The following is an 11,659-nucleotide window of genomic DNA, read 5'->3' as shown; positions in this document are numbered from 1 at the left end:
ACCGCTGCAAGCTGAAACCCCCGTCAGTGTGCGTGTGCGTGCGTGTGTGTGTGTGTGTGTGTCAGTGTGTCAGTGTGTCTGCTGGTCGTGGTCTTTCCCCAGCAGGTGGCTGCAGCTCCAACAACCTGGCGGATGAAGCCAGTATTGGCTATAGGTCCTTTGATAGACATGTTAAAAAAAAATGAATACCTTTAAAAGAAAAATTTAACACGAGATACACGAGTAAATGTAAACAAAATATTTAGAACAACTACTTGTAAAAAAAAAAAAAAAAAAAATGTTTGTCAGCTGAATGTGTCATTGTGCTTCTTTTATTGCTCTATATTAACTCATTAAAGCTACATATTTTTTTTAAATATTTTCCAAAGTCTGCTGGATAATTAATTTTATCTGTTCATCGACACATTTCAATAGTATTGTTAATTTTTTTTGGTGGAAATTTAGCTTGTGTTGATGTTTCTAGAATCCCTCCTGGGTGATATGGAGTCACGACTGTTCAAGCCCTGGAAAACTATACAATATGAGGAAAATATTAGACAACCCATGTGATTTTATTGCATTTCTCTGTCTTACTGATGTCCTCTAAATACAGTTCAATTCAGCCTACTATCACACCAACGGCTGTAATACACTTTCCGTCCACTAGAAGACATTGTAGTCAGGAGCCACGTTTTGCCGAGCCTTGGCGTGAAAAGTACACGCATATGACATCAGGGTCGAAGAAGGAGGTCATGCCACAAAGATAAATCTGACGAAACCATAAAGTGCAAGTACACGGGTTGGTAAATGTATCGAACCTGGGACTGTCACCCAGGAGTCTGTGATAAAAAAAAAAAAAATTAAATGAAGCTTTCTTTGAAGAAATCATTTCCTGTGTTTATGTCTGTGAGCAGTCCTACTAAAAATTTTTTTTTTTTTTTTTTTTTTTTTTAAACTTCCTTTTGATTCAGGTTAGATTGGTTCACTTTCGTCGTACTCGTATATGAACGGGAACATTTTCATACTATAAATTAACCTTCAGAAAGGCACAAGTGGTTGAGGAGCAGCCTGATCGTGTGTTTGACGCTTACTTTACAAGATTTAAGGCGCACTGTCATTTTTCTCCGTACACACATACAGAATAATATTGTGAATCTGATATTAAAGGTAATGAAGGGCATCCACGTTCCGAACCGGCGAGTCGGCGTCAGTCGGTGACTCACAATGTCAATCAGTCATTCTGCGGAGACAGCTGAATCTCTGTGCTGCTTTCAGCCGTCACACAGCTCTTCACTGTTCACACGTGAACACTGTGAGGATGTGCGAGTCTTCGTGGGGGAAGAGGCGACATTTGCATTTGTGCATGTGCCTTGAATGGGCTGCATTCAGTCGCACTCTCTACACTGCGGGATTATTATATCGCAATACAGTTCACTGCAGGTCAGTGGGTTAAAAGTCAGGCTGAAGCGTGCTGGCAAAAAAAAACCCCGCAAAAAACTGCTTCCTGCTAGACGCACGGAGGGCATTGTTGTTGTGTGATTGATATATAAGTATGAAAGAGGTAGCAGTGATTAATTAGAGGAAGCTGCGTTGGAAATGTGCATTGCACTGGGTTTTTTTTTGCTTCCTATTTAAAAAAAAGAATTGAAGACGCTGCTTTCTTCTGAAAGAAAGGGGTCAGCAGTGAAGCTTGGGATGAGCTTGGGATGAGCTTGGGATGAGCTTTTCAGAGCAACGCGTGGATTAAATGTCTTACTTGGTTAAAAATAATTCTAAAACACACCGTTTCTAAGGAGATTGGAAAAAAAAGTCTTCTCGTTTTCTTCCTATATTTAAGCACCAGTAAGAACCAGTAAGTATTTTATTCGTGTCTGATTTATATAATGAAATTACACCATAAATATGTAAAGAAAATTCACCAAACTTCCTTTGTTGTACGTTTTAAGAGAAGAGGCAGAAACTGGCACCAGTGAACTGTTTTAATTACAAAGAGGAACCCACAGTGACAAAACAAGAACAGCTACATACAGGAAGTAACTCTGATATTGAGCGTAACCATGACAGCTGCAAGATGTCCACCAGAGTCCGAGTTAAACAGAGTTATGGCGGCGCAAATACTGCCGCGTTTTTGTTATTCTTTCCCGCGTACATCTGAAAAGGAGGCAAACATCGGCACGTCTTGGCGCTAACCGGTGACCACGCGGATGTCGAAACGCCGCCCGTCACCGTGGTAACAACAGAGGCCATCTCGTCTTCTTTTGGAAAGGTCTTATGAAGGTTATAATTTAAACGTGACTGACAGCACATGCCAGAGGGGAGCGGGGGGGGGGGGGGGGGAGGGGGGATACTAACAAAAACAAACCTTACACAAATATATAAAAATATGCCATTAGATTCATATCAACAATTGAGGACCGTGGGTGTACTATGTACAGAAAAAAAAGGCAATATGTACCAATATTTACAACAATAAAGACTAAGTTCACATATGGGCATGAGGAGGTTTACTACAAGTTGCTGAGAGTTACAGTGATGAGCGGTTGAGTTTTACGGGACGGTGAAAGTTAATCCACGACGTTTGCTTCATTCTCTCGTTTCTAGTTTCAGCGTCGAGATTACAGTTACTTTGACTTCATATCGAAGACGTAGCGTTCGAGTGTGGAAATGAAGGCGAGTCGGGAGTCAGTCCGGTTTCATTTCAGTGGGTTGAAAACCCAAAACGCACCTGCTGACGAACGTGGTTTTTACATCATTGTGCGACCGCCGAGGAAATACAAAAGTATATGTTTAAGGCAAAAGAAAATCGGACCACAGTAGCGTCATCAAACACAACCGTGGAATCGTCTTCAGCTCCGTGTCATCGTGTTTTTACTCGGAGACGTCGGAGCACGACGACACGCCGGGGATTCTTTGAACCGGTGACCCGCGATCGGGGAGATAATCTGCTGCCGAAGCGTCGGTTTTAGAAATACTGCTGCGAAAAACACCGGCGGGGGACCGATGTTTTCCGCAGTCCGCGAGCGAAGTGACTCCGTCGTGCACGGAGGCTCCGTCGCTCTACGGCCGGCTTCGACACAACAGCGCTATTAAGCTGAACTTCCCCGCAGGAACACGAGTATTCATTTTGCTGTGAATCACACAGAAGATGAAAATCGCACCGGCTGCTTTCAAACGCTGCAGGACACCGAAGGAACGGTTTTGGGACATGAACTTGTTCCCTTTACTGCCGAGAGTCAAGACGAGCCGAGCACAGCGACCGTCGTGCTTTCACGCCCGTACGGCGAATACGAAGCTCCAATGCTCCGTTTGTACACTTTAGGTTCAGGCACGCCACCGCGTGTTCGGAGGTGTTCGTAGGCTTTTTGTTTCACCTGGAAGTTTTTTTTTCTTTTTTCTCATTTCCACTTAAATGAAAGAGAACCAGCTGCTTGGCTGTTCTTTTAACATTTACCACGCAGACATGAGAGCTGTACAAATCTTCCCATCTAACTCTCAGCAAGAAATTTCCCAAAAACTGCTGAACTTGTCCTTTAACACTTGCTTCAAATCTTTCCTCTGCTGTATTCCTCACCTCCCTCGCTGCAGCTCTGCAACGACCGTGGCCGGAAAACCACGAGAGGCTCCTTTTTGAACTCTTCAACCGAATAACAAAAGCGCCGAAGGTCGACGCACAGACAGACCCGGGCCTCTCCACTTCCAACACTTGCAGAGGCTCACTAGCTGGTCAGCAGCTATCACGAGAGCCAGATAATCCTCTTACCGGTTAGCTCCTCTCGCAGTGGGAGAGAGAGCCTAGTGTGGACGCCTTTGGAAGTGGCAAAGCGGAGGTGAAGGGCCCAGATGGCTGCTGAGGGGCAACGAGGTTTTCGAGGCTCGGAGGGATCAAAGGCAATCGCTGCTTAACCCCGAAGCCAGAGGGTAACTCGCCTGGAGAGTGCGCGAAAGGACAAGTCCGAGTCCTCCTTCACTACCGCTGACATCTGCTGTGGGACTACGCGCGAGCTGGCGTTTCACTCTGTGTGTGTGTGTGTGTGTGTGTGTGTGTGTGTGTGTGTGTGTGTGTGTAAAATGGCTTAACTTTTAGCCTTCTGAAGGCACGAGCAGCCGCTCAGCGTTTGTCCTTCTGATCTACTCTGCATCATGTCGCCCCCCCCCCCCCCCCCAAACACGCATTCTGTTCTCCAACGATCACTGCTGAAACGCGCGTCTGCGCGGGTTCGTGCCCGAGGGGGCGTAACAGCACGCCTCGGCGCTTTCATCCCCTGCAACAGAAGTGTGACAATACACAAGAGTGGAGCTGAAAGAAGGATTCAAATATTTAAGCAAATCACGGGCACACAACCAGGCAACGGTGTTTGGACCGTGTTCTCCGTCGGGCCGAGAGCTGCTTCTTCAACGTGATGGGATTTCGGGGAACGATTTGAGAGCTGGTTCCGTTTGCGGTCCGGGACGCCTCGCACCGACAAAACTCCCCCCCCCCCCCTTCTCATCCCGTCTCCTCTAACGTTCAAGGAGTCACGCGACTCCCAAACGAGAGCCCTGTATCGTGTGTCGTGCCGGAACCGAGATCGAACTGCACCCCTCCGCCTCTAGTGCGCACGACCGTCTGTCCGAGCCGAGCCGAGCCGAGCCGAGCCCATCCACCTGTCTGGTAATTCAGTCGAGGCCTCTTCGTTCTTCAATTCAAAACGGAAAAAAAAAAAAAAGTGAAAGCTACATCTTCTATAAATTAAGTGCTGTAAAAGAAGGCGCTAAAATCAAAACCATAAATACTGTACATAACTATCTGTTATCTGCTACCACAGCCTAGCGTCATCTTGAAAGAGTCCCCCCCCCCCCCCCGTGCCTCGTGACGGAACGCTCAACAAACTGAAATTTCACGGCAAAAGAAATCTTTTCAGATTCCTGTACGTCGAAACTTGAAAACGTACAAGGCTTTTTTTTTTTTTTTTTTTTTGGCATAGTCGTGTTAGGGACGAATGTCTCCAATGCGAATTTTCTTTTTTTCCGACCAGTACCGGGACACCGCTTCATCTACGTCTCCATCATCTTAAACTGGCGGCAAAAAAATTAAATACCAAAAACAAGAGACAATGTGACCGTCTGCAGCCGACACGCGTGTAGGTTTTTTCACCGATGTCGTCTGACTCGATGAGTGAAGGCTATGCATTAATGTCTAGGACTATATGTATGTGTTTGTAGTCTTGTTAGATGCCGTTGCCACATATTGCACTTGAATGACGCTCCGACTCGCTCTCCCTCTGTAAGGAGGAAAGATGAAGTCAGCAGTCTGTGAGCAGTGACCCATGATATTGAAATCATGACATCCCTACCAGGGTCAGAAAGAGCTGATCTCAGATCTGACCAATCGGGTTTAAGGCGCAAAATAATATGTCCTTTACTCCTTTAAAAGCTCGGAGAAATCATCTGGAACTCCGCACTCATCTTTAACTCGAGTTTAAACTCACATTCATAATTCAGAAATTCAATCTCCCACAGTCTCCGTTGGTTTTCTTCACTCCGTTGCCATCCGTTGATATTCACATCAGGAGGCTTTTTGTCTGAAGTTTCAGGTCAGATGAAGCGATGACGAAGCAAAGTGTTGATATCCAAGTCCAAAAAAACCAGAGAAATTTCAAAAGGACATGCTATGTTTCACTCATGTCCAAGTTGACTTAAATGTCCTCTTCCAACTTCCCGGGCGATGACACTCTGCAGAATCCAAATCCGCTGTGTTTTTTTTTTTTAACTTCTCAGTCTGAACGTACGTCCATCTGTGAAAGTTCATTTTTCCCTCCTCAGTCTTCTTCTGTCTCTTTCAGTCAACACTTGAGTTTAAAGAATTTTTTTTTTTTTAGACAATATTCGCCAATGCCTAAAAAAAAAAACTAAATACACACACTGACATGCAGACCGTCGGAAACATTAACACACGAAAACTGGATTTGAAGTGATCATATTCATTAGTAAGTCCAGGAGGGAGCTGACAGCCATAGTATGCACAAAGAGACTGGTGGACCGAGCAGAAGACCAAAACAACAACGCCAAAAAAGTGAGGAGTCTGATGCGGCTGAAGGACGGGAGCGCTTGCGCCGATCTCAGCGAGAGGGAGGTTGGGTGGAGTCGGTCAGGGGCGTCTCAGACCCTCCAGAGCAAAAGGTGGTTGGTACTGTCGTCACGTCCGACTGTTTCACTGCTATTGGTCAGTCTGAAGTCCTCATAGCCATCGCCGCCGGAAATGACTAGGTGGTTGTTTTTTGGAGGGATGTGGGCCGAGGCCCGGCGACGTGCGGAGTCACGTCGTTGGAGGCTCCCGTCAACCGTGCCGCTGGTCTGAGAATGATTGACTGGAAAACAGAAGAGGGTCAAGGGGAAGCACAAGCGATGATGCGACTTTAGTTTGTAAAAAAAACTCTTTGAAATAATTGACTTGCAAACAACAACAACAACAAAAAAAAGAGTTTCAGCCTTCGCGCGTGTGTACGTCACCGACATGCATGAAAGCAGGTTGTTATTTGTCTGAGAAAAGCAGTGAAAAAAAAACCTGTAGAGTCCATTGATGACGGAGGGAAGTCCACGTCAAACCCTTCCGGTAGTTCGATTGATGTAAGGAACCGAACGTGGCCCGTGTGCCCGTGAGCAGAGCCCATTGGCAGCAGGGCAGATTTCAGCATCCCAGCCCCGGTACCTAAGCTCACCGCTGGGATTGCCAACGTAAGGACCACCCCTGTACAAGAACACGATAGCTTAGCAGAAGCTTTCTATTTGAATCCAAAGTATAATGATCAGTGAGAAAAATCACCGTGCACCATTTTAAAATCGATTTTCTTGTAGCTCTGTTTGCATGCGAATGTGCTTCTAGGACATTTCCAGCCCTTTAAAAATTGCTGCCCTTATCGGATTTAATAATAAAGCAGGTTAATGATCAGTTAATGTACTTCAAATTTTGTCAGACTAGAACATGCGCGCTTACCTGCACTGGTGCCGATCCACAGCAGATCCTTACAGGCCAGCAGGGCTGTGATTCTCAGGCAGGCAGCCTTGTGTTGTCTGATGATCGCATCTGCACCTGCATCGAGCAGGAAGCACGGGATGGAGGGTTGAAGTCGGAGGAATAAAGACAAGCGTGGTCAGACGGTGGAAAGAGGGCTTAAGAAGGTCAAGTTAAAAAAAAACTGAGGAACACCCAGAGGACACGGTCTCCTAAATTCGGTTAAATGAAGAAACATTTAGAGAAATAAACTGCAGACATGCGATGGATATGTATGTCTGAGCGCTCAACCCGTGTGTATGTGTTCCCCGTGTGTGCTTTACCTGCGAGCATCTTGTGCACAGCAGGCGCCACGTCCACCTCTGTCAGGCTCTCCCAGGTCTGAGCGTGATACAGCTTGACCTGCGCACTGCCCTGCAACGCCAACCACACACCCTGACCGTACACCACCATGCACGTCACACACCGACTGCTGTCCGTGCCCACTTGGAAGCAGTGCTGTGAGGGGAAGGGGGGGGGGAGACGGAGGTGAGTATCGTTCCGCTTCAGTACTCCTGCTTGTCAGTCTGTCAACCTCGACTATTTTTCTAGCTGTGAAGGCTGCGATCCAGATCACCTTCACAGCTGATCTCCCTCCCCTCCCCCTCTCCCCCTCTAAATATGCCCGTCCACCTACCTCTTGTACCAGAGTGGTTGTGTTGATAATAAGGACTCTGTTCTGTGAGCCGCACCACAGCTTTCCTCCAACAGGAACCATTTTGGTGACCGGACTATTGGGTGTGCCCAGAACCAACGTCTGAGAGGACTGAGGGTCCCAGAAACTACCTGCAGATTTAAGACAGACAACAAAGAAAAAGTGGGGTGAAAAGAAAAAAAAGAGACCAATATTATTACTAAAATGGTTTTCATGTAACCAAGCACTTTTCACATTAAAATTCATAGTGTCTGATCCTCAACATGGGTTTGTCTTTGGGTGTCAGGAAAATAAAGTGTGCTTCAATGATACGTGATACGGTGGTCACTGCTTCATCTACAAACTCCCAGTGTGTGCAGACTTCAAACGACTTCAACTTCAGACAGCGATCGCATAATTATGCAAGGTAAGAAAACCAAAAGCACCGATGCATCTAATTCATTCCTACAATCATGTCCACAGTTCAGCGTACCTGCTTCTCTCTGATAAACAATCACCTCTCCATTTGCTAAGGACACAAACACTTTATTGTCCAAATACCTGAAGTGAGAAAAAAGAAAGAAACATTAGGAGGGACAGTAAAAGCAGCATTTATATGAAATCAAATACGAAGTCGCGGCTGATTCATACCTTTAACGTCTAATAATAAAACATAAATTCCTATATTGTTTGTTCTTAAAGACCCAGCAGCAGACAAAAATGCAGACTCACAGAATACAGAGGATGGAAGCTGAGTGTTGCATCTTCATGCTGTTTTTACGGTTGCGGATGTTGTCTGAGGACTGGTACACATGGATGCTGAGAGAGACACAGAAGAAATTAGGTGATGAAAACCAGCACACCAGCAAGCCAAGGGAGTAATTACAATGTGGGGCTGGAAAAAAAAAAAAAAAAAAAAGGGCTCTTTTGGCTTCACATGACATTTGAGAGATCAAACCACTTCCAAAACCCAGTAACTTGTGTGTACATGTGTTGGTGGTGTACCACACACCATCCATCCTCTGTGCCCAGCCACACGGAGCTCTGGTAGGCCTCCGGGTCAATACTGAGCAGATCCTCCAGACTCGCCCGGGTGAAGGACCCCCGAGAGGATCGGCGCATGGCGCGGCCATCCATGGGGCTCTCTGTGTGGGCACGGCTTCCTCCACCAACCCCTAACAGCCCCTGAGCACCGTAGGTGCTAGCCACCGGGAACTCCTGCTCCTCCTCACTGCTGGTGGTCTCAGTAGCCATGTCCTTGGAGCCGGGACCCTCGTCATCTTCGTGGGGGGAGGCGGGGAGGGGGGAATGAAAGAGAGATTCAGGTACTGGTAAAGACAGCGAGGGTGTAATCGTCCGTGTGGTTTTTACTCACTGCCGTAGCTGGATGATATGGTGGAGTGACTGGCCTGACTCTGCAGAGTGGAAGAGGGACTGGGTGAATCTTCGTCATCTGTGTCATCGCTGTCAAATGGAACGAGCTCCGCCCCCGGTCCTGGAAACAAACGATCCTCTGGTCAGCCACCAGAAAATCGGGGACAAATTGATGCAGATACTTTTCCAAAGCTATGTTTGTACAGCAGCAACTAACCTGTTGGCTGCTCCGTCAGCTCGAGAGATGAATGAGAGATGGATATATGGAGCTGCTGCTGGGGGTGACCAGGTGCTCCGGAGGTGGGGGCGGGGGCAGGCTCTGATCCACGCTCCCTGAGAGGTCGAGGGTTATTGGTTAATAACTTGTAAATTATGAAATAAATAAATTCATGAACAGGGTCAATCACCTGGTACCGTGATGGGACAGAGCCAGCTTTAAGGAAATACGTTTCTGCTGACAGGTCATTTAAGTCCGTTTTTGATGTCTATTCCCTCATATGAAGCTCAAACAGTATTTGCCAAGGAAACCTCTTTGACTTCATCATCTCAAACTACTGCTGTACAATGACGTCTTAAAGTTTTACATACAATACATTCAGGTGCTGTGTGTGTGTGTGTGTGTGTGTGTGTGTGTGTGTGTGTGTGTGTGTGTGTGCGCGCGCGCGCACTGACCTTCCCTTGAGTCCTGGTACTGCAGCAATACATATGATCCTCGCTGAGCAGACGGCGATGCAGGCCTCCACTGTGGGCTCATCTTTGATGTTCAACAGACAAACCTGGAGAGGCAACGTCAAAGTCGCATCAGTCAAACCAATATAATGTCCTGGCTCCTAAATGGTGGAATGAACTCCCCAACGACACCAGGACAGCGGAAACTCTGCACATCTTACACCGCAAACTAAAAACACACCTCTTCCAAATTTACCTTGAACAGGAGAACTTTAGTAGCGCTTAAAATGGCACTTACTGATAGCACTTTGTAGTTTGGCTTTCTTGAAGAAATTGTATTTTCTTGATTCCTGTTGTTCTGGGTTGTGTACCCTCATGGTTGAAATGCACTTATCGTAAGTCGCTTTGGATAAAAGCGTCAGCTAAATGTAATTTAATATAATCTTTTTTTTTCTTTCTCCACCGGAGAACACCGATACAATACTTTCTCACCTGTCCCACGTATCCGTCGCTGTTACACACCCACACTTCACAGCCGCTGTCGGGACAGCTGTGGCTGGGAGAGGCACACGAAAACTGGAGACAAACAAAAACACATGGGGGTGACTTTTTTTTTTGTACGTGCAACATTTATGTGAACATTATACAGTAGATATGTTCTGTTGCTCTCACCTGCATTCCACTGCGTGTCTTCATAATAGGAATGGCCTTCAGAAACTCTGGATCCCACTGGTCTTTATTCATAGCTAAACAACATGACATGAATAATTACTAACGTAAAGTAAGCAGCTGCGGGTCTGTTAAATTCTAGTTAGAATCATGAATGCTAAAAAAAAAAGATTGTGCAACACATTTTTGTCTGAGAAAAGCTAGCCACAAATATTAAATGAAACTATCTCGTCCACATGCTTCAACCCGCGACTTTTTCTACTGCCCTGTTAGCAAGTTAGTAGGCAGAAAAAAAACACAAAAAAAATAGGTTTCATTATAAAGCTTCTCCACTAACCGAGCTTTTTCTTGGCGTCCTCAAAGGCCTGTTCAAAGCTGGAGCGAGTGTCAGGCGAGGTGAACTCGAAGATAAAGCTGCTCTCAGCGGAGGCCGTGGTGAACTCCAGCTTTGTGGGCAGGAAGGTCATACTGAAGGCCAGAGACTGTTTCTCTGACAGCTCCCTGTGCACTGACACCATCAGATCCTTTATTACCTCGTCTAGGGACTGAAAGAGATGAAAGAAAAAAAAAAGAAGACGATTTAAAAAGACTCTTTTGGTAGCTTCAGTTAAAAACACATTGCAAAAAGTCAAAAAGTCAAAAAAAAAGACAGGGTGAGTTATGAAATGCTTTAGACAGTTTTTTTTTTAAGCCCGTCTTTGTAAAGACCACGAAATGTATCGCTCGATAGAGGAGAAAAACAAGACATATCAATGTCTAATATAAAAAAAACTTGACTAAAGACAAGGAGATAGGTAAAGGAAGGAGGGTTAAAACATAAAAGCGACAGTGACACGTCTTTGTAATGGTATTTGCTCCACAGCACCTGATGTGGGAAGCTGAGGGTCTCAGACAGTTTGCTGATCTGTCCGAGTGAGCTGACATCCTCGTCTAATCGGCTGATCATCTTCTGGATGCTCTCCTTGTTTGTTGCCTGAGAGGAGCCTGAGGCATCGAAGAATAAACTGTCAGAGAATTTCACACAGCAGTTTCCTAAAAAGCTATTTCCATTTTTCATCTGAAAGGTTAAAAATCTTGAAAGTGAGCAATTTATTATTTAATGTTTACACTGACGAACGAGCAAACAGTGAAGTGAAGTTGGTCTCTTAAATTTAATCTGATTATTACTTCTCCTGGTGGTGGACTAATTGGATTGATTAAAGTTTCATACAGAAATTTGATATGCAAGGACAAGAGAAAATGGCATATTATATTACTTGTATTTCCTTATGTGCAGTGAACTATTAATTCATTAAAAGTCTGAA

The 11,659-nt window shown here is 45.6% G+C and overlaps 1 protein-coding gene across 1 annotated transcript in view; it reads right to left on the bottom strand.

Annotated features, from left to right (window-relative positions):
* Positions 1-1,944: 1,944 nt before the first annotated feature.
* LOC138197246 (rho guanine nucleotide exchange factor 17-like) overlaps positions 1,945-11,659 on the bottom strand; it is a 69,327-nt gene continuing 59,612 nt past the window's right edge. The window contains exons 10-24 of the mRNA XM_069147929.1: positions 11,221-11,339; positions 10,693-10,900; positions 10,359-10,432; positions 10,179-10,262; positions 9,690-9,793; positions 9,235-9,350; positions 9,019-9,138; positions 8,656-8,923; positions 8,376-8,462; positions 8,137-8,204; positions 7,647-7,795; positions 7,294-7,468; positions 6,953-7,048; positions 6,524-6,706; positions 1,945-6,326 (exon numbers count right to left, since the gene is read on the bottom strand). Of these exons, the coding sequence (XP_069004030.1) occupies positions 6,118-6,326; positions 6,524-6,706; positions 6,953-7,048; positions 7,294-7,468; positions 7,647-7,795; positions 8,137-8,204; positions 8,376-8,462; positions 8,656-8,923; positions 9,019-9,138; positions 9,235-9,350; positions 9,690-9,793; positions 10,179-10,262; positions 10,359-10,432; positions 10,693-10,900; positions 11,221-11,339 (2,060 nt within the window). The 3' untranslated portion in view covers positions 1,945-6,117. The remainder of the gene's footprint in view (positions 6,327-6,523; positions 6,707-6,952; positions 7,049-7,293; positions 7,469-7,646; positions 7,796-8,136; positions 8,205-8,375; positions 8,463-8,655; positions 8,924-9,018; positions 9,139-9,234; positions 9,351-9,689; positions 9,794-10,178; positions 10,263-10,358; positions 10,433-10,692; positions 10,901-11,220; positions 11,340-11,659) is intronic.

This window comes from Embiotoca jacksoni, unplaced genomic scaffold, assembly GCF_022577435.1.
Source record: "Embiotoca jacksoni isolate LCO1_2020_lvr unplaced genomic scaffold, fEmbJac1.0.p SCAF_14, whole genome shotgun sequence".
Classification (NCBI taxonomy): domain Eukaryota; kingdom Metazoa; phylum Chordata; class Actinopteri; family Embiotocidae; genus Embiotoca; species Embiotoca jacksoni.
Note: the sequence above shows the minus strand (reverse complement) of the source record. Positions and strands in the feature narration are given on the sequence as shown.